A 25,715-nucleotide genomic window follows, 5' to 3' on the forward strand; every position below is an offset into this window, starting at 1 on the left:
CCCCTCTCTCACACACACAAACACTACACACACACACAAACATCTAAACTTTCAGCCACTGTCAGAAGGAATAAAATTGCTCAGATTATTTTCCATAAACTTCCTGGTTCTTGGGAGTTGCTGAATATTAAATGCCTGAATAACTTTCACAGAGTTCTCTTTAGCTGGATTTATTGGGATGAATAGGGAGATGCAATAAGTCCAGTCCTTCAACCATTTCCCATTTGAAAACAAATACAAATATTATTCTTTTTGACTCCTGCATACTCTCAGAGTATAAATATTCATAGACTGGAATAGATCAGCCAATGGGGACTCTTTGGATACCTGAAACATAGCATTTGTTTGTGTGGGGTCATAAGAGGCAGCTTGGAGTCTGGTCGTGGCTGAGACTTGCTGAACTATATATAAGAGTTGGTTTGGCCTCTAATGAGAGCCTCTGTACAATATATTAGCCTCTCTATCTGTCTCTGCTGCAATGACTTCCTTCTATGAATATTGCTTCTGTGTTCCTCATATTGTATGCTGAACGGTATTGTATATATTCTTATATGTAAAGAGAAGTTAATGAATCCTGCTGAATCAGTTACCTGTGTGTGCTTTCTGGTTTTGATTGCTGCAACAAACTCTGACACATACTATTTAAGTGGGAACAACTACTGCCTTCTTTCATATAAAAAGAACATTTACAATTCTTTAAATATGCTAATGGGTTATGTCTCATGTTTTTACATTTATCCTGGCTGTAAGCTGCTCCTTTGTGTTCAGCTCTGGCCTCAGAAGGATAATGTAGCACTTGGGGATGAAGATGCAGCCCAGCAGACCAGCACTGGAGGCCAGGATGGAGAAGACCTGAACAGCCACCATGTATTTCCCTTTGGTGCTCAGGTAGGTGGGCACAAAAGTCACCCAGACACTGCAGAAGACCAGCATGCTGAAGGTGATCAGCTTGGCTTCGTTGAAGGCCCCAGGCAGATTCCTGGCCAGGAAAGCCACCGTGAAGCAGATGGCAGCCAGGAAGCCCATGTAGCTGAGGGTGACGTAGAACATGACAACGGCCCCTTCGTTGCATTGCAGGATGATCTCTCCAGGCTGGGAGTGGAGGTCAGGGTCAGGGAAGGGGGGAGAAACTCCCAGCCAGATGGAGCAGATGATCACTTGGACAGCAGAAGACGAAAGGATGATGGAGTTGGCCAAGCTCTTCCCCAACCATCTCTTCACTCGGTTTCCTGGTTTTGTGGCCAAGAAAGCCAGCACCACCGTGATGGTTTTGGCCAAGAGAGAAGAAATGGCAACTGAGAAGATGATGCTGAAAACTGTTTGTCGGAGAAGGCAGGTGGCTTTCCTTGGTTGACCAATGAAGAGAAGAGGAGACAAGAAGCAAAGCAGGAGGGAGACCAGGAGGATATAGGAGAGGTCCCGGTTGTTGGCTTTGACAATGGGAGTTTCTCGGTATTTTATGAAGATGATTAAAACAAGGTCTGTGATTAAGAACAAGAATAGGGCAAAAGAGACCAGGATGATGCCCAGATGTTCTTCATAAGACAGGAAGGCTATAACTTTGGGGACACATTGGACTCTGTCCTCATTTGGATATTTGTCATCCGGACACTTGGTGCATTTTTCTGCATCTGAGAAACCAAAAATCAATTTTCTTTAATATTCTCTCCTATTTTTCATTAAAAATAGCATAAGAAGAATGTAATTTTTTTAAGTAGTAATTTTTTTTAAGTATATAAGGTATATGAAATTGAGAAAAGTCCTAGGGTGCTAATTATTTCTGGTGTAATGTAATTCATAGGAAGTTACATTATTAGAGGTTATTAATGAATCATATAATCAAGCATTTTGAGTCCTGCCACATGGCAGTTAATATACTGGACTTGGAGGATACCTACAGTATCTTGTAACATCTGGAAGTAACATGGAATTCAGGAGAAAATTCCTAATAGTGAGAACAATTAACAAGTGGAACATCGGGCCTTCAGAAGTTGTGGGTTCTTCAACATTGGAGGTTTTTAAGAAGAGACTGGACAGACTGAAATGGTATCGGGTCCCCTGCTTGAGCAGGGGGTAGGATTAGAAGACCCCCAAAGTCCCTTCCAGCTCTCTACTGATTGATTGATTGATTGATTGATTGATTGATCTACATGACCGGCACACTATTTGTTTAATGAGTTCCCCCCATAACTATCCACAGCACCACATTATGGACCAGTGACACCTTCTCAGTGATCTTCAAGGGGAGGATTCAATATACAGTGAATTGCAAGGTCTTTCAGAAGTTGGACCTAAAACAATTCATCAAGTTTCAAAGAACTCAAGTGTTCCTAGAAAGGTGAACTTAGCAGCACATAGGAAAACTAAAAAAAGGAGAGATATTTCCTCTAATGTTAGTAAAGCTTGCCCAATCTGCCACCCCCTCCTCCCATCTCTTCCCAGCCCCTCCTTCAAAGTTCTTTTGATTTACTTCCTTTTAGATAAGAATTTGTGTAGGGTAAAAATTAAAAAACCAGATGATCTTCTAACTTGTACTTTCATGAAAATGTTCTGGATGGATCCAGTTCCACAAAGCCTCCCATTTTCCTCAGTGTGACTCACCTTCCTGAGTGGAGAAAGTCCCCTCCGGACAAGGAACGCAGTCATAGCAGCAAACTGGCTCTCCTTCTTGAGCCCTCTTGACAAATCCAGGATGACAACTTTCCACACATTTGGACTGAGGCAGGGACTGAGCAGAAAAATGAAGAATGCCAAAGAAAATGTGTTAGTAGTCAACATTCATGGAAAATAGAGATAGACACTGACATTAGCCAAATAGCCTCTGGTCTTCATGTAAGTAAATATGAAATACCTGACTACTACTAAGAAGATGCAGGAGGTATAACTAAATACTGGCAGATTCTTCATGCAAGTTCCTCCCTTTTGCTTTTGGCATTTAACATTACAATAAAGTACTTTTCTACTTAATAAAGTCAGCAGAGATGGAATTGAAAAAAAGATTTACATATGATGATATATTCATATTAAAACTGAGAATAAAATTCATTGTAAAAGATTTAGGAAATTTCTATTCCATTAGATTTTTCAATAAAGAATAAAACTGTGATGAAGAAAGAAACCTCTGACCAGTAAGATCTTGAAAGATTTCCATAAAACATGGCAAAGCCCCTTCACTTAGGTCCCTGTTGAAGAACTTCCATTAGATGACACCAACTGGCATGGAAGGCCAACCACCCTGGATACTCTAGGCTTTACCCACTTGAAATGGGACCTCAGGCTTTGGGAAACAGAGAAAAAATACCAAAATTTATCTCACCTTATTGAGCAACTGTAGCCCTGAAAGAGCATCTTGTTTGATAGAAAATCTCTCTTTTTGAAAATACGCCAGAGTCTTTTCCACAACATCCTTCTTGGGGAGAACCAAGTAGCCCGAAATGTACAGATCTGCTTTTATCTCTCCATTTTGGTCCAAGTATAGTTTATAATGGGAAATATTCCAAAATTCATTCTTCTCCAGAAAGGGATGAAACTAGAATGGGAACATCCAGGAATTTGAAATCCTTCCCTAGGCAGCCTCTCTTCCCCTCATCCCAAAAATCATTCTCACACATCATTACACTTCCTAAATAGATTATGGGAACTCTGGTGATAGAACTGGATTTCAGTAAAGGACTGAGAAATAATTTTGCGATAGAATTAGAAACCTGAGGGGTGGATGGTATGATAACTAAGTGGATAAAAACTGTCTTCAAAATGATACCCAAATAATTTTAACCCTTTTTAATCTTTCTTATGAAACTTAAAGGTGATGAATACAAATTTGCCTTTGGTCATCAATTATTCTATGTTGTCATTAATATGGTAATTAATATGATCTTAGAGTAAGCTAATTTGATGTGATTTAAAGAATATAAAGTCTTTCAACTTAGAAGCCTTATTTGAAACTTCATATTAAAAGTTTGATAAAGTAACAATGGTTTTAAATCAACTTAAAGGAGATAATCAGAAGCAAGCAACAATTGTTGAATCGGATGGATTGGATGGATGGACTGGAACTTAACTTGCTGCTGGAATCCCTGAAGGAGGAGTCTGGTTTGAAGGGAGGCTGCTTGGAGATGGCTGGAGAGGCCATGGACCCTGAAGACTCAAAGTGGACAGAACGGAGGACTGATGAAATGGATTCTTTCAAGAAGATTGAGGAATGAACTTGTCATATTTAACTGGAAAACAAGTCTTAAGAGCCGTTGCTTTTCCATTTACAGGAGGTCATATGACTTTGGGGAAGGGAAAGCAGTTGTTGGGAAAGATCCTAATTAAAATTTTAAGGAAATGTATTTTTATTATAAGAACCAAACAAAGATGTTTAAACCTGGACAGATTATGGATGGATCAGAGGTAATGATTGTGTTGGTCTGTGGTAGAAATTTTCTGTGAGTTAAATACAATAGCAGATAACAGACAATTTTGAAGTTTTGAAATTTAACTTTATTGTTGGATTGCCTGTTAATTATGTTTTTTATATACAGCAGATAGATGACAAGTCCAGTAGATATATAGTTTATAATTGTGGGCCTATTTTGCAACTGGGAGAAACTATTATTGCTGCATTGTATTCAATTGGGGAGACAATATGCATGTCTATGTCTGTTTTTAATGTTTTATCTAGTTTTGTTTTGTTTTTGAAATAGTTTTATTTTCCAAAACTTGTATTTTACCTTTTTGAATAAAATAAAATTTTATAAGAGGAAAATCAAGTTTCCAGAAACAATATTTATGATTAGCACATAAAGAAGGGTTCATAAGTAAAAAGCAGTAGAAAAGTATCTGATTTTTATCTACTAGGACTTGACTAACAATAGAGCCTCATATAAGAACATGAATGATTGACTGGAAGAAACATGAAGGATACCAAATTTGATATGTATGTTTGTGAAAATGATCTCAAAATCGTAGTTAACTGGAAACAGAATCTGAGTCAGCAGGGTGATGTCCATGGAAAGAAGGCAAATGCAGCCATAAGAATCTGAGGAAGTGAATTTTCTGGTTTGGGGAGACCCCAACTCAAGGACCAGGTTCCCTTGCAGGCATCACACGTGGAGGAGAATTTGCACACAATCTACGTGAACTTCAGGGAAGGACAAGGAAGCCAAGGAAGAGTTGAAAGGAGCTGCTCTTAGCCTTGAGGAAAGACAACAAGGAGAAGAGCTGAAGATCAAGAGGAGTCTGGGAGACCCCTTTCCAATTGAAACAATCTCTCCGTTGGAGAAGGGAGGATACAGCCAGTGGTGGGATTCAGACGGTCTGGCCCGGTTCGAGTGAACGGATAGTAAAATTTCTCGCTGGCCACATCTCTCCCCACCAATACTTGCCTCGCACGCCTTGGCTGGGGCCTTAGAGTCATTGCTGCAGCCGCTGTTTGGCTCCCTTGCCTTGACCACATGGCCACGCAGCCCAGCCTGTTTGCCTGTCTTTGCCGTGGCCTCCTGTTCGTCTTGGTCTGCTCCCGAATGCCCACCTCAGTCTGCTCCCGACCACTCCAGCAGTGGTCCACCCTAACCCTAACCCTTTCCTTTCTCTTTTCTTTTTTCCTTCCCTTCCCATTCCCTCCGTTTTTCATCCTTTCCTTCTTTTCCATTTCCTTTCCCTTCCCTCCCTTCCCCTTCCCCTTTCCCTTCCTTCCTTCCTTCCTTCCTTCCTTCCTTCCTTCCTTCCTTCCTTCCTCACCTCCCTCCCTCCCTCCTTCCTTCCTTGGGGTCTGAGAGAGAGTCAGGGGACCCCTTTCCTCCTTGACCCCCTCCCCAACATCTGCTCTGATGGCAATTATGGCTAAAAGGCCTTTGGAAGCTGAGGCTACCCCCTCCCCCTCCCCATTGCAGAAACTCCTCTTGCTGCAGAATTGGATCTTTCATATCTTCTTCTCCTGCCCCCCCCTCTTCGTCCCCTGCACAGTCTCAGTTGTTGCTTGGAGGGGGGGAGATTTCTGGTTTTGCAGGGCTGAGAGGAAAAGGGGAAGGGTGAACAGGCCCTCCAAGGCTGCCCACCCCTTTGCCTTTCTGCAGCCAAATTCTACCCCCAAACAGAGGAACACCCCCCCCCCCTGAATACTGCAAGGAAGATTAGGCTGGGCCCATAACTGGGCAGCGTGTTGGGGGAGAGGCTGCAGCAGCTCCGCGGTGACCGGAGGGAGGGAGGAAAGTTCAGCCGGGGGGGGCGGGAAATTGACCAGCTCAGCCAACAGATTTTAATCATCCCTCCTGGCTCACCCGAGCCACTCCAATTCCCCCCCTGGCCAGAGGCACCTCCAGCTAAAATCCCCTCAGTGGACACCCCACGCACACGCCCCTCAACACGGAGTTCAGAATGACGCTTCTCCCCAAAAAGTTCTGGGGAACCCAACCCCCCCCCCCTGCTGCCCCTTCCAGAGCCCAGAAAACTCCCAGGCAAAGCAGCGCTGCCTTGCTCTCAGGAGTGTGGGGAGAGAATGGATGGGAGGAAAGAAAAAGTTGGGGAAGAGGGAGGGAGATCCAGAGGAAACGGGGAGAGGCCCTCGTCCAGTTTCCACCTCCTCCCAGGCGGCCCACAAGGTTGAAAAGCTTCTGATTCCTCACTCTCACTCTCTTTTTCTTTTTTCTTTCCCCCTCTCTCTTGCTCTTACTCTCTCTCTCTCTCTCTCACTCTCTCTCACACACACACACGCACACGCACACGCACACGCACACACACAAACTCATAATCTTATCCCTTCTCTACCTTCTCCAGAGAGAGAAGCTTGCCTGCGCAGAAGAGGCACGTGTCCCAGTAAGTTAATCAGCCGGGCTTTCCTGGGATGCGAGCGATGCTGCCGGGCGCTTGGAAAGGACTTCGGTCACCGGCCCACCACTAAAATCAAACTATGAGGCGAGGCGCAGAGCTGGTTGGAAGAGTTTGTGCGTTTTTGTGTTTGTGTAAAATGGGTGGTTTCATCCAAAGGAATTTTTGTTTCAGGTGGATCTCCTAGCTTTGGAAGGAGGAAAGGAAGGGGTAGAAAGAGAGAGAGAGAGATGAAAGAAACAGAAAAAGAAAGGAAAGGAAAAGAAAGGAAAGGAGAGAGAGAGAAAGAAAGAAAGAAAGAAAGAAAGAAAGAAAGAAAGAAAGAAAGAAAGAAAGAAAGAGTTATGGAAGGAAGCAAAAGAAAGAGGGAGGAAGGAGGAAGTGAATGAGATATAGTTGGATGGATGGGTCAATAGATAAATGGAGGGAGGGAGGGAGGGAAAGAGAGAAAATGAGAGGAAGGAAGGAGAGAAACCATGGCTTCAGAAGACTCTTTCAAACAGCACAACAAGCTTTGAAAGGGCTGGAAGGGATCTTGGAGGTCATTTTCTAGTCCAATCCCTGCTCTAGTAGGGTCAGAAGGAACCTTGGAAGCCATCTAGTCCAACCCCCTGCTCCAGCTGGAGACCTTATATCCTCTGGATTATTTTGGTGCCTCTAACAGAGAGGAAAATTGCCAGAAAAGGGAAGGAGTTTACTTGGACAAGGCTGCCATGCAGAGGAAGGCAAACACAGTCTTGACTTATGACAATTGAGCCCAATATTTTGGTTGCTAAGCAAGAGCGTTGTTAAGTGAGCTTTGCCACATTTTACTCAATCCATGACATCTCCTGGCTCTAACAGTCATGTGCAGGCTAGGGAAGAATATCTGAAGGCCTGTGTAATGTTCTAATGTGCAGAAGTGAAAGTTAAATGTGAAAGTGGACACTGAAAGTGGACTCTGGGTGTGTTTTTTTCAAACGCAATAAGTGAGGTTGAATGTGTATAGTTTTAGAAGAGGTGTGTGTGTGTGTGTGTACATATACATACAGTGTATAAAGTAGATAATGTATCTTTTTGTGTGCATATACACAGACTATACCTTGTAATATGTATGTACACAAATGGCATATATACATAGGATTAAATTGTGTATTTTGGATGTTCATTAGTAGTAAATAAATAGACAGGGAAATTGTATCTTGTTGACGCAAGGAGAGGCCAGGCAAGGTACCTCTTGACATGAATGATGTCAAGTTGGCTACACACACCCAAACACAAGACCACCAAGCCATGCCCACCCAGTCACATGACCACCAAGCCACACCCACCCAGTCACAAGACCACCAAGCCACACCCACCCAGTCACAAGACCACCAAGCCACTCCCACAGAACCAGTAGTAAAAAGATTTGAATCCCACCACTGGATACAACCCTCTTCCAATAACTGACTCCTGTTATACACGAGTGTAAGATCCGCTCACTCTTATTCCAGAGTGTCAGACATGGAAAAAGTGAATTCAGTTACAAGAGAGGAGATTTTAAATGAATGAGAGGAAAAAATATGATAAAAGGATGAGCTGTTTTAGAGCTGAGCCAGTAAAGCAGAGACGTTCAGTCTCCTCTTCATGGATCGTCTGAGAGCAAAGACTGAGCAGCCATCAGTCAGAGAAGCTTGAACTGGGATTCCTGCAGAGAGGAGAGGGTTGGGCTAGATGGTCTCAGGGTCTCCTCCTAATTTATAAAGGTTGTCATACCACAACATGTACCGTATTTTTCGGAGTATATGATGCACCGGAGTATAAGACGCACCACGGATTTGAAGAGGTAATTTTTTTAAAAAAGTAGGTAGGTAGATAGAGGGAGAGAAAGAGAGAGAAAGACAGAGAGATATAGAGATAGAGAAATACAGTAGGTAGGTAGGGATAGAGAGAGAGAGGGTAGGTAGATAGAGGGATAGAGAGAGAGAAATAAAAAGAGATAGAGAGAGAAATACAGTAGAGAGGGAGGGAGAGATAGAGAGTAGTTAGGTAGGGAGGTAGATAAAGGGATATATATATAGAGAGAAATAGAGAGAGAGATAGAGATAAATATAGTAGGTAGGTAGAGGGATAGAGAAAGGGAAATAAAAAGAGATATAGAGAGAAATACAGTAGGGAGAGAGGGAGAAAGAGAGAATAGGTAGGTAGGTAGATGTTTTCAGGTGTATTTATCCATGTGCTGGAGAAGGAAATCGCTGACAATCTGCAGCACCTAAGACTTTGTTTCTGCTGGCAAAGCACTTGATCAATGTAATTCTCATCAACCAGTTAAAGAACTTTCCAAGAGGGAAAAAAAAGTTTTTACACACTGCAAAGCTCCCAAAACAGCCTATTTTTGTGAAAACGCACCCCCCTTTAAAAAAAAGTCATGAATAGCCTTGGGGGGGGGGGCTTGCAGAATGCTCCTGGGGCGGGGGGGCAAAAATGATCAAAAAATGGCTGGTTTTTCTCAAAAACAAGCCTTTTTTGTCAAAACAAATTGCATGCATAGCCTTATGGAGGCTTATAGAGTGCTGCTGGGGGTTGGGGGGGCAAAAATGGTCCATTTCTTGCTCCTTACTACCCCCCCAGCCCCCAGGAACTCTCTGAAAGCCTCCATAAAGGTATGCACGGCCATTTTGGTGAAGGGGCGGGCTTCGTGAGGCAAAAAATGCTGTATTCGATGTATAAGACGCACACATATTTTCAGCCTCTTTTTTGAGGGAAAAAGGGGTGTCTTATATTCTGAAAAATACGGTAACTGTTGTGCTGTTGTTGCTCTAGCCCCACCTAGTGGCTGGGGGCAGATAAGCCTCACTATAAGGTCTGAAGCCAGACTCTATTTTCTGTCAGCCTTTGGAGAAGACGGAAGCAGCCGTTGTGACCGAGACCCCTGGTCATCCGGAGACGCCTCCATCCCTCACACGGAGCATCGCTGGAGAGGTTCCAGCTGCTTCTTTGCTGGCTGTCAGTTAATGCTGCCTATCTCGTCTTTCTATTTGATTTCCACTCTTTGCATCTCCTCAGTTTCACCTGCCCTCTTCTCCCAATAAAGCATCCAGATCCACGCCAGGCTCCCTTTCATTGGAGGAGAACAGGGGGGCTTAGCTGCCTGTCCAGCTGCACACAGACCCACCTGCAATGGGGATGGAAGGAAGGTGGAATTCCACCAGGCTAATCACAAAACCACAAATACAGGAATTCATTTTAAAAAGAATACAGCATTTTCCAATTAGCAGTGCTAAATATCAAAATGCCATGGTATCTACTCTTTGGAAGCATTAATTCCCTGAGTAATTAAATTGGCCAGATCTGTTGAGATGCTTCCCCTCCTTCTCCTCTGGATTCCTCCTCCAAAGGATCTAAGATTAATGGATCCATATCGGGACCCCCATACCTGCCATGGCTGCAGCCTTGGAGACCCCAAGATCTTTTCTCCCTCCTTCCTTCCCCTCCTCGGTCTGGAGGAATATGCAGCATTCATGGCCTGGGCCAGAGTCTTCATGAAACTGTATGGTTGGTAGTAATTTGGGGTCCTTAATCTGTCCCTTTTCCTTTGGGTCTCCAGTGGGGCTTTCTGGGTGCATCTTCTGCGGCCTTTGACAGAAAAGATATTCTTTGAAAGAGAACAATGAAAATAATGATCTTGAAACTTTTCTTCCACAAAGAAATAGGGTTTAAAGGCAGAATCCCATGGCCTTTCTTTTCCCCGATAACCAAAGCTCCAAATACTATGGATGTATTTGAGAAGTCTGCGATTGTTTATTTGAAATGCTGCAAAATTTGTGAGGATCCAGACTTTCCCCTCAATGGGTCCTGGGAGACGCATAAGTGTTAAATGGAAAGGAAGAATTCTGTCCCAAAGGGAATCAAATTCTATGAAGTGAACAAAGACGTTGACTTGTCTCCACTTAGAGAGGGAATCCCTGAGATATGCTGTATGTCCAGTCTTTGAGAACAGTTGTGATATAACCACACAAATTCCATTCCTGACAAGCACAGGAGTAAAAGTCCTTATGAAATTCTCTCCCTTTTCTGTGTCTGAAGCAAAGAGGCCAATCAGGGTCCATCTGAAGTGGAGGAGCAGCTGGACAATTGCTGGGTACTGGATTCCTTCTTTGGGGTACATGTTGTGGAAAAAGGGGAATCGACTTTTATCACTCAGAGCCTCTGAAGCTGTAAAATAATTGATCTGGAAAAGGAATTGAAAGGATTAGAGACGTGATGGGGAAACTGTGGCATGCAGAGTATCCTCTCTGGCACTCCAGCCACCCCAGCCCAGCTCCACTAGGATCCACATGCAGGCGCTCCTCCTGCCAGCCAGCTGATTTTCGGACCTTTGTGGGGGGCCAGGGCGGGGGACACGCATGAGAATGCAGTGGGTGGGTGGGGGCGCTCACATTGTGCAGGAAACTCTGGTGGGCTGGAAGTGAGTGTGAATGGCCTGGCTCTCCAGTGCTTCCTGGCTCAGTTGGAGGCTTCCTTCAGCCTTCAAACAGTTGCAGGGCTTGTTTGGGGTTTTTTGCTTCCAGGTTGGTGTAGGAGGCTTTCCAGGGCCAAAATGGAGCATGGAAAGCGCAGGGTTTTCCCCCCTGTTATTCCCAAATTGTGAGCTCTTAGGAAAGAATCCCCTCCTTGTGTGTTGCTAACAGTGGTGGGTTTTTAAATTGCCAAGGGCCAGGGCGAGGGATGCATGAGTATGCAGTGTGTGTGTGTGTGTGTGTGTGTGTGTGTGTGTGTGCGCGCGTGCTCACATTGTGCAGGAAACTCCGCTGGGCTGGAAGTGAATGGTCTGGGCCTCCAGTGCTTCCTGGCTCAGTTGGAGGCTTCCTTCAGCCTTCAAACAGTTGCAGGGGTTTTATTTTTTACTTTTTGCTTCCATGTTGGTGCAGGAGGCTTTCCAGGGCCAAAATGGGGTGCAGAAAGCACAGATAGTGACTTCGTCCCCAGGCCCCCATTCATTTCTCTCTCTCACACACACAGCTGGATAAAACTATATAAAAATCTAACCCAGCTTCACTGATTACAAGTTTGAAAAGGCAACATGGCTCCACCTGCAATCAAACTACACTTGGGGAGGGAGAGCACAAGCGAGCACTGAGGAGACCACAGGAGGAGGCAGGAAGCCAGGCAAAGGTTCTGCACAATATTATAGCACACAGGAGCATCCATTCTCGGCAGAAAAAGCATTTCCCAGCCAACTCTCCTGTCCCTTCTTCAAAGGCAAAGAAGTCGAGAAACAAGAGAGGAGACAGAGGTTTGGAAAGTAAGTGAGTCCTTGTTGCAGGAAGGGAGGGAGAAGCAGGAGGTATCTTAGTGGGTTGGGGAGGCCTTGAGGGTCTCATCTATCACTAGGACCCCCATGGCTTTCCCCATCCTTAGATACAATACAGTAGCAGAGTTGGAAGGGACCTTGGAGGTCTTCTCTTCCAATCCGCTGCCCAGGCAGGAAACCCTATACCGTTTCAGACAAATGGCTATCCAACATCTTCTTAAAGACTTCTAGTGTTGGGGCATTCACAACTTCTGGAGGCAAGCTGTTCCACTGATTAATTGTTCTGTCAGGAAGTTGCTTCTCAGTTCTAAGTTGCTTCTCTCCTTGATTAGTTTCCACCCATTGCTTCTTGTTCTACCCTCAGGTGCCTTGGAGAATAGTTTGACTCCCTCTTCTTTGTGGAAACCCCTGAGATATTGGAACACTGCTATCATGTCTCCCCTAGTCCTTCTTTCTCTTAAACTAGACATACCCTGTTCCTGCAACCATTCTTCATATGTTTTAGTCTCCAGTCCCCTAATCATCTTTGTTGCTCTTCTCTGCACTCTTTCTAGAGTCTCCACATCTTTTCGACATCATGGCGACCAGAACTGAATGCAGTATTCCAAGTGTGGCCTTACCAAGGGATTATAAAGTGGTATTAACACTTCATGTGATCTTGATTCTATCCCTCTGTTGATGCAGCCTAGAACTGTGTTGGCTTTTTTGGCAGCTGCTGCACACAACTGGCTCATATTTAAATGGTTCTCCACTAGACTCCAAGATCCCTTTCACAGTTACTACTATTGAGCCAGGTACCACCTATACTGTACCTGTGCATTTCGTTTTTGTTGCCTAAATGTAGAACCTTACTCTTTTCACCATTGAATTTCATTTTATTAGATAGTGCCCAATGTTCAAGTTTGTCAAGGTCCTTCTGTATCTTTAGCCTATCTTCTGGAGTGTTGGCTATTCCTGCCAGCTTGGTGTCATCTGCAAATTTGATGAGTTCCCCATTTATTCCCTCATCCAAATCATTGATGAAGAGGTTGAAGAGTATTGGGCCCAAAACAGAGCCTTGGGGTACTCCACTGCATATTTCCCTCCATGAAGATGCAGTTCCATTGAGGACTACACGTTGAGTGCGGTTGGTCAACCAGTTACGAATCCATCTGGTGGTGGACCCATGGCAGAGTCCCTACGGAAGAGCTCTTTCAAGGATCATTATGTATTCATAATGATCAGGTCTTCTAGTCCAACCCTCTGCTCAAGAAGGAGACCCTATACCAGGGGTCCTCAAACTATGTCCCACGGGCCGGATACAGGCCACTGAAGCCATTAATCCAGCCGACGTGGGACCATGAGGCTGCCCTGCCCAAATCACCCCACCCACTTGCCAGTCCCCACCCACCGGCTGAGTGCACGCCTTACCTTCGCAAGCCCCACAAACTGAAACTACAAAGTAAGACCAAAGCTTTTAGCCGGCACAGTACTTCTGGGGGCTGGGGAGGCCCCAAAATCTAATGCATGGAGGCCCCAGGAGGGGAAATGGTGCCCTCTGCTTCAGATTCTTAGCTTGGGCTAAGTGAAATGCAAAGCCATGTCGACTGGCACGCGTGGCCTTGCCCGTTGCTCTTCCGGGTTTCTTGTGTGCATGTGAGCACAACAATCAGCTGGCCTTTACATGCGCGGCAGTGCCAGGAACTGGAAGAGGAGCTGCCTGGTGCACATGTAGGGACCAACATGCACACTTGTCAACTCCTCTTCCAGATCCCTGACAAGAGTACTTGGTGCCAAAAGGGTTCGCCATCCCTGCCCTATTCCAAGGGTGGTTTTATCAAGGCATTATAAAATGGTACCAATACTTCTCGTGATTTGGATTCTATCCTTCTGTTGATGCAGCCTAGGATTGCAGTGGCTTTTTTTTGGCTGCTGCCACACATTGATGGCTCACATTTGAGAGATTGTCCACTAAGATTCCAAGATCCCTCTCACAGTTACTGCTATTGAGCCAGGTTTCACCTAATCTGTACCTGTACATTTGGTTTTTCTAGCCTCGGTGTAAGACTCAGGGGTTGCCACAAAGAAGAGAGAGTCAAACTATTTTCCAAGGCACCTGAGGGTAGAAAAAGAAGCAATGGGTGGAAATTAATCAAGGAAAGAAGCAACTTAGAACAAAGGAGAAATTTCCTGAGAGTTAGAACAATTAATCAGTGGAACAGCTTGCCTCCAGAAGTTGTGGAAACCTTTAAGAAGATGTTGGATAGCCATTTGTTTGAAACGGTATAGAGCAGCGATGGCGAACCTTTTTTGTCTTGCGTGCCACAAATGGGGGGAGCGCGGGGGGGTCGTGTGCGGGCGTGCCACACCCATAATGCAACACGCGCCCCCAGTGCGCATGCGTGCACAATGCGCCCCCCATTTTTACATGCTTTTTTCGCCCTCCCCAGGCTCCAGAGGCTTTATAGGAGCCTGGGGAGGGCGAAAAGAGCCTCCCCCAGGAGGCCCTCCGGAGGCTTCAGGGACCAGACGGTCCCTGAACAGGCACGAGACGTGTGTCTCCATCGCCCGGGCCCGGATCGCCTCCACTGCGCGGCGCCTCGGGCCCGGCATCCTTGCGCCGCTCCGCCCAGCCTCGGTGTGCTCGCCAGGGCCCGGCCTTCACATCACCGCCGCCAGGACGGGCTTGGCCGAAGGGAAGTCCGTCGGGCCTCGGCCGCGCCGCCCTCGTTGCCTCCTCCTCCTCCTCTAGCTGTGCCACGCCAGGCAGGCCGCGCAGCCACCTCGATCCCATCCTCGGGCGGCCCCGCGACGCATCGTGCTCAGCCCTGCGGGCGGCTCCATCCTCGGAGCTCGGCTGCCTGCCGCCTTTCCCCTCCTTTGTCTCCCAGCCAGGGTGGCCTGCTGCCGAGTTGCGACTATTGCCACCGCCACCGCCACTGCCGCCGCCATCGTTCACAGGACCCGACTCAGGAGGCTGAGCTGGGCTTGGTTGGTCTGCGCCACCCACCCCCCGCGCTGCCTGCAGAATGATACGATCCGGAACACTCCGAGCCATCGCCTTGACAACAGAGCCCCCTTCGCTTTTCCCCTCCCCTTTCCCCTCCCTTTCGGCTTAACCCTTGCGACACCCACGCAAAGCCCCGAGGGGACGGATTCCTGTCCGAACGATCCCTGAAGCCTTCGGAACGCTTAAAACGACCTTCTCAGCAACCCGGAGGTTTGCTTGGAGGGTCGTTTTAAGTGCTCCGAAGGCGTCAGGGAAGACTCCAGATGGTCCCTGAAGCCTCCGCGGAGGGCGGGGGAGGCTCTTTTCGCCCTCCCCAGGCTCCTATAAAGCCTCTGGAGCCTGGGGAAGGCAAAATATAGCTTTTAAAAAGGCGAACTCAGCTGGCCAGCGCGCGCATGAGTGCTGTCCAGCTGACAGGGCAGCGCCTCACGTGCCCTGACAAATGGCTCCGCGTGCCACTTGTGGCACGCGTGCCATAGGTTCGCCATCACGGGTATAGGGTTTCCTGCCTAGGCAGGGGGTTGGACTAGAAGACCTCCAAGGTCCCTTCCAATAAAGTATTGTATTACTTTACTTTTCTCTATACTGAATTTCCTTTTGTTAGGTAGGCCCAGGGTTCAAGTCCATCTAAATCCATCTGGATCTTGAGCCTATCTTCTGGGCTGTTGGCTATTCCAGTCAGTTTAGTGTCATCTGTAAATTTGATGAGTTCCCCATCTATCCCTCATCCAAACCCTTGATGAAGATGATGAAGAGTAGTGGGCCTAAAATGGAACCTTGGGGTCCCCCACTGCTTGTTTCCCTCATGTAGATGTAGTTCCATTGAGGACCACAGGCTGAGTCCATCTGGGGGTGATGCTATCTATCCCACATATTTTTAGCTTACCAAGAAGTAGATGGTGGTTTACTTTGTCAAAGCCTTTCTAAAATCCAAGTACTGGAAACCATGTGCACTGCATTTCACTGGTCCACTAATTTAGTAATTTTTGGCAAAGAAAGAAATGACATTTATTTATGATGTGTTTTTGGATCCTTCATTAGTTGAAGTAAATTGTCAATATGAAGAGAGAATAACAAGGGTTCAAATATGCATCCTTCCCTTCCTCCTTGGTAAGTATCAATCCTTCTTCTCATTGCTCTATTGAGCCCCAACCTCCCTCTCAAACAAGGACCTGGAGAAAGAGCCTGGATCAGGACTAACAGGAGGAGCTCCATTTTGAGGACAATCAATTTCCTATATAATATTTCTCTGTTAATTATGACAAATGCACTAACATCTAGAAAGCAAACAAAACCCTGTTTTACTTTGCTGATAAAGATTAGATATTTCAAGACAAATTTGTTACCAATATTAAATTATTGACATGCAATATTTCTTATAAAATCTATAAAGCTATTCACTACCTAAAACCTTCTGTTTCTTCTGCAAGGAATGCATTTTTCTCAAGTTTAACTAAGCCACAATATCTGCTATTCTATTTCGCCTATAATTGCTAGAGTCCTTTTTATTCCACTTTTTAGATAGATAAAATGCTACTATTGCCAGCTTCAATCCGACTGGATATTATTTATATGTGGAAATGAAGATGCCAATAGAGGCCCCAACAACCAGTGATATTCTTTGATCAGTTAAATAGTTGGTAGAATGTCTTCTCCAGGGAATGTATTGCTTGCATTTCAGGCCTTTTATGATTAATCTCAACATGAACATAATGGAGTAAAATATTGACATTTTTGCTAATATGAAAAGCAGCTCTTGAATTCCATGGAGAAGACATGATTGCATCTATTGCTCACCCACCACCCCTCACCACTCACTTTTCCAGATGGAGAAAAACATACACAAACCTGTGGGACTTTGTAGATGCCTCCTAATGTTGATATCTGGATGGAGATCTCCCTGTTAGCTTTATCAAGAAGAGCCAGAAGGTTCTCCTTCCATCCACAGCCGTAGTTGGGGACATTGGCTTCTCCAGTGGAGAGAATGTCCAGCAAGGCATCTGAAGTACGTAAAGTGCTCATATCGTTGTCATGGATGTTGTAGCCAAGGGTGAGATTGTGCAGGAGCTGGGAATTCTTGTTGACCATTTGAATGTTGAAAATGAACATTAAGGCATCTACAAAACCATAAACATCCCTATTGTAAAAAAAATGTTATTATAATGGGCAGCAACAAATACTTTTAAATATATATAAGCCTCCAAAAGCCTACTGAGCCTTAAGCCAACATTGATCCAAAAGCAATGATTAGTTATACAAATATGGAAATGGGCTGAGGTACAGCAACTACAACTGGTTCCACCACTACTTTAAATAAAATTCATTATCCAAGTGATAAATTAAGGATTGAACTGAGAGAGGAAAATAATCTTCAGCCCTTTCAGCTTTTTTTTCAGGCCTATTTTTCGATTTGTTTCTTTCACAAAATCCGACAAAAGAGAGAAGCCATGGAAATCAAAATCATTCAGGAAATTAGACATAATCTCCAATATAGGAATAAATGAAAAATAAAAAACAGAAAAGAAGGAGAGTGTTAGAATGGAGGGAGTGCAACTCTATCACCCTGAATGACTTACCGATCACGAAAAACAAACTGAAGAGAAGGAGCCACGTTGAAAAGCAAGTTTGTATGCAATATTTCCTTCCCAGTGGTGACCATACTGATGAGATGGTCTCCTAGGCTGAAAAAGCTCTGTGGTCCTTTTCCATCCTGGTGCTCCAAACTCTGCGGGCATTTCATTCTCAGCTTCCCAGAGACTGGATGGGACAAAAGCAGCATCAGAAGCAGAAGCAGGAGGTCCATCATTCATGGTGTGAATCAATGAATCCCTTTTCTGTTTCTAAAGAAGAATTAGAAGAAATCAAAGAACTCTCACAAGGTGGAATATGATCCAGTGTCTTTCCTGATTGAAACACAGAGAAACACTCAGCTTCATCTGGAAAGGAGAGAGACATACATTCAAGAGCACAGACCCTGCCTGTCCCCAAACTCCATATTTCTCTGCCCAAAGTCTCCCCTGGAGGATTTGGCCAAAGAGCAGAGCTGAAACTTTTATCATAATTCTCCCCCTCAGGAGGGATCCCTGGATAATTCAACTAGTTCTTGGACTCAAAGGTTGTTGGGAAATTCTCTGGAGGGAAATGAAAGGGAAATAATCCCCATGTGATTCGTAATAACAGGGGCATATATTGAATTAAAGCCATCATCTAGAATTGAGAGATTTGGGGTCTCCATGCTTGAAACTGAGCCCAGAGGGAACACACAGCATCTGTGGCTGAAGAAACAAATAAATCTGAGATTTGTTGGCATAGTGATAAAAGACAAAACTCCAGGGACCAGTTAATGGCAGAGCATATCACAGAACTGAAATAGTTGGCAGTTGAGTTGGAACCAAAATGTACTTTATTTTGAAAGCTAATGCTCAAGGGCACCACACAAAAGGGCTGATGCTGTAGTATGGCCTGTCTCCAAGAACAAAATCAACTTTATTGAAAAACTAGTTACCAGAATTTTGCAGAGTTAAAAAAAATGAGAGAGGGGGAGGGAGGGAGGGAGGGAGGGAGGGAGAGAGGTTAGAAAAAACAAAATCAGAGCTCACCCCATGGAATGAACACAGGAAGGAAGGAGAGGGGGAGAAAAGTTAAAAGAAATGAGTGAAAAGAGGTCAAAATCAAGGCATGAAGTAAGCATGCCTTAGGAGATAAATGCCTCTTTTCTGATGTTATGATATTACTTTTATAGTTTCAACTTGGGTTGTTGAGAAGAGTTGGTTCCTATTGTGCTAATAATTGTTTTAAAATTAATAAATGAAAGTCAACAATTAGGATGTTTTGGAAAATAACATCATAGCCATAGATGGCTATTCGATGGTGAGTCAATAGAGTGAATTAACAACTTTCCTTATTTAGGGTACTTTTCTCCAGAACTGAAAGGTCACTCACTCTTGTTCTATGAAGGAACTTTAGAGCAGGGGACTCAGTGAATTTGCTGCTTAAATTTTAAAAACCATCCAGCTTCCTTAGCCCAATATATTAAAGTCTGTATTTCCAAGCTCCTATATCAAACTATAGATTCCAGTCCCAGAATCTGAAGAGTATCTTAGAGATGGATAAAAGAACTTTAGCTACTGCCCTCAGAACTACTTTAGGAAGTTGTTCATTTTTCTCTCTCACTAAAATTATGGAATATTATTATTGAACTATTATTGAATTTCAATTACAGCCCAATTTCCTTGAACATCTGACAAATCCTATTAGGAGCTGTGGTTTCCCTGTCTCTTGCATCCTCGGAGAACAAGTTCAAGAGAAGGCTGCACAAAGAATCTGGGATATCCGAGCAGAGAAAGATACACCCAACCTCAGTAAGGTTGGCACATTGAAGTGGATGAGCTGCTACAAACAGACCTCCCAAATTTCCAAGTATTGAGACACAGAAATGCCTTAATATCTCAGGGTCGTATTTATTTGAGCAAGATTTGAAAAGCTAGTCATAATGGTTAATTAAAGAAATATAATCAACTGCTTATAATGAAAAGGATTTTATTTGTGGAGCCCCAGTTAAGAAGATGTCATGCATCTTAATACATCTGTTATTGGAATATCTACTGTCTAAGAAAGAGAAAGATCTTGGACTGCATTGTTAGACAAATGACCCATTGCTTAAACCAAAACAATTGATTTCCTGGGTGGTCAGAATTCCAAAATTACATATAATGCAGCCCCTTATTGGAGCAAAACTCTTCCATTGAGAACTGGATATGTGGGTATGACTGTGGCAAATTTTAAGGGTAATGCATAAATATGTTTTCCAGTCTTTATTCATATTCTTTCTCACTTATTTTTTTTTATTTCTTTCCATTTTTATATATGGACTTATTATGCTCCGTGTTCTACATTATTCATATTGACATGGCTTAATGGCTAATTGACAATAAATTCTTCTAATAGGTTCCTGAGAACCAGGTTGGATTTATTAAAATCTAACATTTTGGATTTGATCTAACCCCCAATATAACACGGCATTCTTCATTGCTTTTTTAGATCAGTGATAGAATTGCTTCAGAGACCCTGAGAGATAAAAATCAGTTCCCCTTTTTCCACCAGATGTTCCCCAAAGAAGGATTCCAGTACCCAGTAATTGTCCAGCTGCTCCTCCATTTCAGATGGACCCTGATTGGCCTCTTTGCTTCAGACACCAAGAAGGGAGAGAATTTCATGAGGATTTTCACCCCTATGCTGGTCAGCAATGTAATTTGTTGTTGTATCACAACGATTCTCCACAGATGGAAATACAGCTCCCCTCTCTAAATGGAGACAAGTCAATGTCTTTGTTCACTTCCTGGAACATGTTCCTCTTGCAAACAGAGTTCTTCCTTTCCATTCAGCACTTGCACACTTGCCAGGACCCACTGAAGGGAAAGTTTGGATCTTGTCAATCTTGGGTGAAGCGACAATGAGAAGGCACAGGCTTTTCAAATATGTCCACAGTATTTGGAACTTTGCTTTTCAGGAAAAAAGTCCTAAGGATGATCCCTTTGAATACAGTTTCTTTGCAGGACCTCAATATCAAGATGAGCATTTTCACTGTTCTGTTTCAAAGTCCATTTTCTCGGTCAAAGACAGGGGAAAATGCCCCCAGAAAGCCCCACTGGAGACCCAGTGGAAATGGAACAGGATCCAGGTCCTAAATAACCCCAATCTGTACAGTATCACCAAGACTCTGGCCCAGGCCTTGAATGCTGCCTATTCCTCCATTCTGAGGAGGAGAAACAAAGGGGTCGAAGAGAGTTTGGGGCCTCCAAGGCTGCAGCCATGGCAGGTAAGGGGTCCCGACAAGGATCCATCAGATTTCCTTACTTTTTAGGAAGCATCCAAAGGAGACGGGGGGGGGGGGGGGGAACCATCAGAGCTCTTTGGGGTAAAAAGGCCAAGAGTTTGGGGCAATGTAATTATTCATGGAAAGGGGTGTTAAACACTGCTAATTTTAAAACCATGCATACATTTTTCAATAAAATACTGTAGGCAGGGGTTTGAAATTAGCACCATAGAATTTTATATTTATACCTTTGAAGGAAACTCTGAGACCATCTAGCTCAACCCCTCCTCTCTGCAGGAATCAAAGCTTTTCTGTCTGATGACTGCTTGGTCTGTGCATGAAGATTGTAGGAGCTGAGCAGGTGGGGGTTCAATGCATCATCTTGTTAGAAACATTATATTCCAACAACTCCATTCCCCCCTCCCCCCATGGATTTTGTTGACTTTGAGATCAACTGCTGTTCTTGGCTACTTGCGCCTGAGAAAGACAAACAGCGAAGGGGAGACTGAACTCCTCTGCTTCACTGAGTTTCCTCTCTTGTAACTGAGTTCATTTTTCCATGCCTGACACTCTAGGATAACAGTAAACAGATCTTAAGGTTCTGTGTGACATCTTTCCATCATTGGAAGAGGGCTGCATCCTCCATTCGCCAAGTGAGAGATTGCCCTAAAACAGTGGTGGGCAACTTTTTTTTCAACTGAGCCAAATCTCGCCAAAACCACGATTGAAATTTATTTTGAGAGCCACATTTTTAAAACCGAAAATACATAGGATGGTACACTGTTTTTAGTTTCAATAAACTCTGGCATTTGAAGCACGCAAGTCTTAAAGCTGTCAAGTTACAAGATCCTTGCATCCCTAACCCTTTAGGAAAAAAACCCCCAGGGGTGTTCAAACCTGACAGCTTGAAGACTTGTGGACTTCAACTCCCAGAATTCTGAGAATTGAAGTCCACCAGTCTTAAAACAGCCAACTTTGCAGACCTCTGTGTTAGCCCAAAGCCTGGTGCTGGGCGGGCCTTGCTCCCCCATTGGTGGAGCCCCAAGAAGCGAGGAGGGAGAAAAAGAGACAGAGGCCAAGGAGCTTCCTCCCCGGCCCCTCCCAGCAAAAATCTAACCGGGGAGCCGGGCGGGCAGTAGAAAATTAGCCGATCACGCCGTGTGGGCAGTAGCAAATTAACCGATCACGCGGCGTGATCGGCTAATTTGCTACTGCCCACCCGGCTCCCCGGTTAGATTTTTGCTGGGAGGGGGTGGGGAGGAAGCTCCTTAGCCTCCGTTTCTTTTTCTGCCTCCTCACTTCTCGTCCCCGCCCGACTTCAGGATCCTCCCTAATCATTGTGGGTCGAAAAGAAAAAAGGGAAAGGGGCGCTTGTTTTGAAGTGCCCGAGAGGAGGGAAGGGAGCGGGCGCCCGGCACACAGAAGAGCCGCATTAAAATGTGTAAAGAGCCGCGTGTGGCTCGCGAGCCGTGTCTTGCCGACCACTGTCCTAGAATATCTAGTTAAATGAAGAGAAGGATTAGGAGGGACATAACAGATGTACCTGAGAGGCTGCCCTAAAGAAGAGGGGTTTCATTTATTCTATAAGGCCCCTGAGGGCAGGGCAAGAAGCAATGGGTGTGGAGCCTGTTAAAGAGAGATCCAACCGAGAAGGAAGGAGAAATCTCCTGACAGTGAGAACTATTTAATGGGTGGAACAGTTTGCCTCTTGGGCTTGTGGATTTTCCATCACTGGCAGCTTTCAAAAATAGGCTGCGTAACCATTTGAGTGGGATGGTATTGAGTAAGGGGTTGGCCTAGAAGACCAAGATCCCTTCCAGCCCTCTGACTCTATGAATGCATGGAAGGATGGTCCCAGGCTCCCTCTGATTTTCAGCTGCCTTATTTCAATAGGGCCCTTTGGCAGCCAAGATGGCAGCAGCTTCCTTTCCCCTTCCTTGCCCTTCCTGAGCCAGATATTCTGCCACGTCTTCCCCAAGAGTGGTGCCTACAAGGGGACCTTAAGTTGGGGTTTCCCCAGACAAGAATATTTGCTCTGCTGTGGCTTCCACTCAATGACTATGTTGAGATCATTTCACCAAATGTTCCTATCCAGTTTGGTATCCATCATCCCTTTTCTCTTGCATCACATTTTACTTCTAAGTGAAGATCTTTTCACTTCTCTCTCTCTTAAATTCCTTTTGGGGGGTTTTCAGACAATTTTGGTGAACCATCAAGATGGTTTTTTTGAATTTTATGCCTGGGTCTAAGTTATAAATAAAGAAATGATTTAAGAAAATGTGCAAATGAAATATTAATAAAAATGTTCTTATACAAAATAGCATAATTTGTTAAGTCCTAATTGCTAAAATTTACATATTTTTGATATGACATCAAAATATATTTAAAAGTTGATATAAATGTTGCATCAGAAAATCATATTTTATCAACTACCCGCCTGCATTAATGACAATATAGAAAAATAGATGATCAAGGACTAATTGTTATTCATAAATTCCCAGTTTTATGAGGGACATTGAAATTAATTATCTCAATTAATTAGTTATCAGCAAGTAGCTGAAATCTTTACATCACCAGCATTTCCACAATCTATTAAGGAAGTGTAATGACATGTGCAAATATAATATAATACCAACATCTTCACCAGGCTAGAAAGTTGGAGATCCTGAGTTCAAGTCCTGCCTTAGCCGTGAAAGCCAGCTGGGTGACTTTCGACTAGTCACAGTGTCTCAGCCACAACCCTCCTCACAATGTTGTTGTGTGAAAAATAAGAAGAGGAGGGTGTGTTTGATATGTTTGCTGACTTGAGTTATTGCTTTGGAGACTCCGTCCAGCCACCTCATTCTCTGTCGTAAAAGTTTTTTTACATCTTGTGTAATTCTCCAGGCTTGAAAAAGGGTTGGTGGGAGATTTAAACTTTCAGACTTGCGAGATTGTCTTGATGTGGCCTTCCAATAAAGTCGGGTCACCTCATGTGGTTGTATTTCCTACCTGGTGTACCTGGGAGAAGATTAGCCTGGCAACTTTCTTCTTGACAAATCCACGTTTTCTGGTAATCCCCCTGTTTTTCCCAAGGAGTTTACAAATAATCTCTTTGTTTGTTTCTTTGTTCAATTTATTTGTAGTCTGTTCTAAAATATTCTCTTTCCTAGAGAAATCTGGTCAATGATATTTCATCAACACAAATGTAGTTTTTCAATATATGATTGACAAATTTTGCTGAATTTTTGTCAGTTTTGAAGACAGGGATTATTATTATTATTATTATTATTATTATTATTATTATTATTATTATTATTGCATCAACAGAATTGTATCACAGCGGCCAGTTGTTTCGCCGGATTTGGCATATTATTATTATTATTATTATTATTATTATTATTATTATTATTATTATTATTATTATTATTATTATTATTATTATTATTATTATTTCATTTATTTTTCCCAATACAACTCATGCAAAGGGTCATCCACAACTACATTACATTTTTCACACTCATATTTGTGATTCCTTATAACTCCATGGCCTGATGTGGTTATGTATCACCAACTTTCCGTTGCTCTTTTGCATAAATCGGTTATATTTTGAAATGTGCCAGTTAAGCTATTGCTCAGAAAGCACCGCCCCCTTTTCTTTCTAAACTTTTCTGAATCACTTTGTTCACTGTAAGAACAAGAACTGTTTTCACGAGCTTTTCAAAAACTTTCCAGTTCCTTATTTTCTCTATTTATTATGCAGAAGCTACAATGAAACTTAATTTTAGAAGCAATACTTCATATTCCACAATATCAGGAGCCCCATACCTGCCACAGCTGCAGCCTTGGAGCACCCAAGATCTTTTCGCCCTCCTTCCTTCCCCTCCTCCTCGATCTGGAGGAATAGGCAGCGTTCATGGCCTGGGCCAGAGTCTGAATAAAGCTGTACAAATGGGAGTGATTTCTGAATTGGACACAGTTCCTTTTCTCCTGGGTCTCCAGTGGGGCTTTCTAGGTGCATCTTCTGCGGCCTTTGACAGAAAAGACATTCTTTGAAAGAGAACAATGAAAATAATGATCTTGAAATGGATCTTCCACAAAGAAATGGGGTTCAAAGGTAGAATCTTTTGGCCTTTCTTTTGACAGAAAAGCAAAGGTCCAAAAACTGTTATCATGTTCTACCTCACCTTCAGCTACATGGGCTTCCTGGCTACCATCTGCTTCACAGTGGCTTTCCTGGCCAGGAATCTGCCTGGGGCTTTCAACAAAGCCAAGCTGATCACCTTCAGCATGCTGGTCTTCTGCAGTGTCTGGGTGACTTTTGTGCCCACCTACCTGAGCACCAAAGGGCAATACAATAATACAATAGCAGAGTTGGAAGGGACCTTGGAGGTCTTCTAGTGCAACCCCCTGCCTGGGCAGGAAACCCTATACCGTTTCAGACAAATGGCTATCCAACATCTTCTTAAAGACTTCCAGTGTTGGGGCATTCACAACTTCTGGAGGCAAGCTCTTACACTGATTAATTGTTCTAACTGTCAGGAAATTTCTCCTCAGTTCTAAGTTGCTTCTCTCCTTGATTAGTTTCCACCCATTGCTTCTTGTTCTACCCTCAGGTGCCTTGGAAAATAGTTTGACTCCCTCTTCTTTGTGGCAACCCCTGAGATATTGGAACACTGCTATCATGTCTCCCCTAGTCCTTCTTTCTATTAAACTAGACATACCCAGTTCCTGCAACCGTTCTTCATATGTTTTAGTCTCCAGTCCCCTAATCATCTTTGTTGCTTTTCTCTGCACTCTTTCTAGAGTCTCTACATCTTTTCTACATCATGGTGACCAAAACTGAA

General features: G+C 43.9%; 1 protein-coding gene across 1 annotated transcript in view; it reads right to left on the reverse strand.

The window, feature by feature from the left end:
* Window positions 1-720: 720 nt before the first annotated feature.
* LOC309393749 (vomeronasal type-2 receptor 26-like) overlaps window positions 721-25,715 on the reverse strand; it is a gene marked incomplete at both ends in the record, with an annotated part of 32,352 nt that continues 7,357 nt past the window's right edge. The window contains 2 exons of the mRNA XM_081956244.1: window positions 721-1,631; window positions 2,602-2,728. Coding sequence (XP_081812370.1) covers window positions 721-1,631; window positions 2,602-2,728 — 1,038 coding nt within the window. The remainder of the gene's footprint in view (window positions 1,632-2,601; window positions 2,729-25,715) is intronic.

The sequence above is a fragment of the Natrix helvetica genome (genome assembly GCF_964273705.1).
Source record: "Natrix helvetica genome assembly, chromosome: 5".
Lineage (NCBI taxonomy): Eukaryota > Metazoa > Chordata > Lepidosauria > Squamata > Natricidae > Natrix > Natrix helvetica.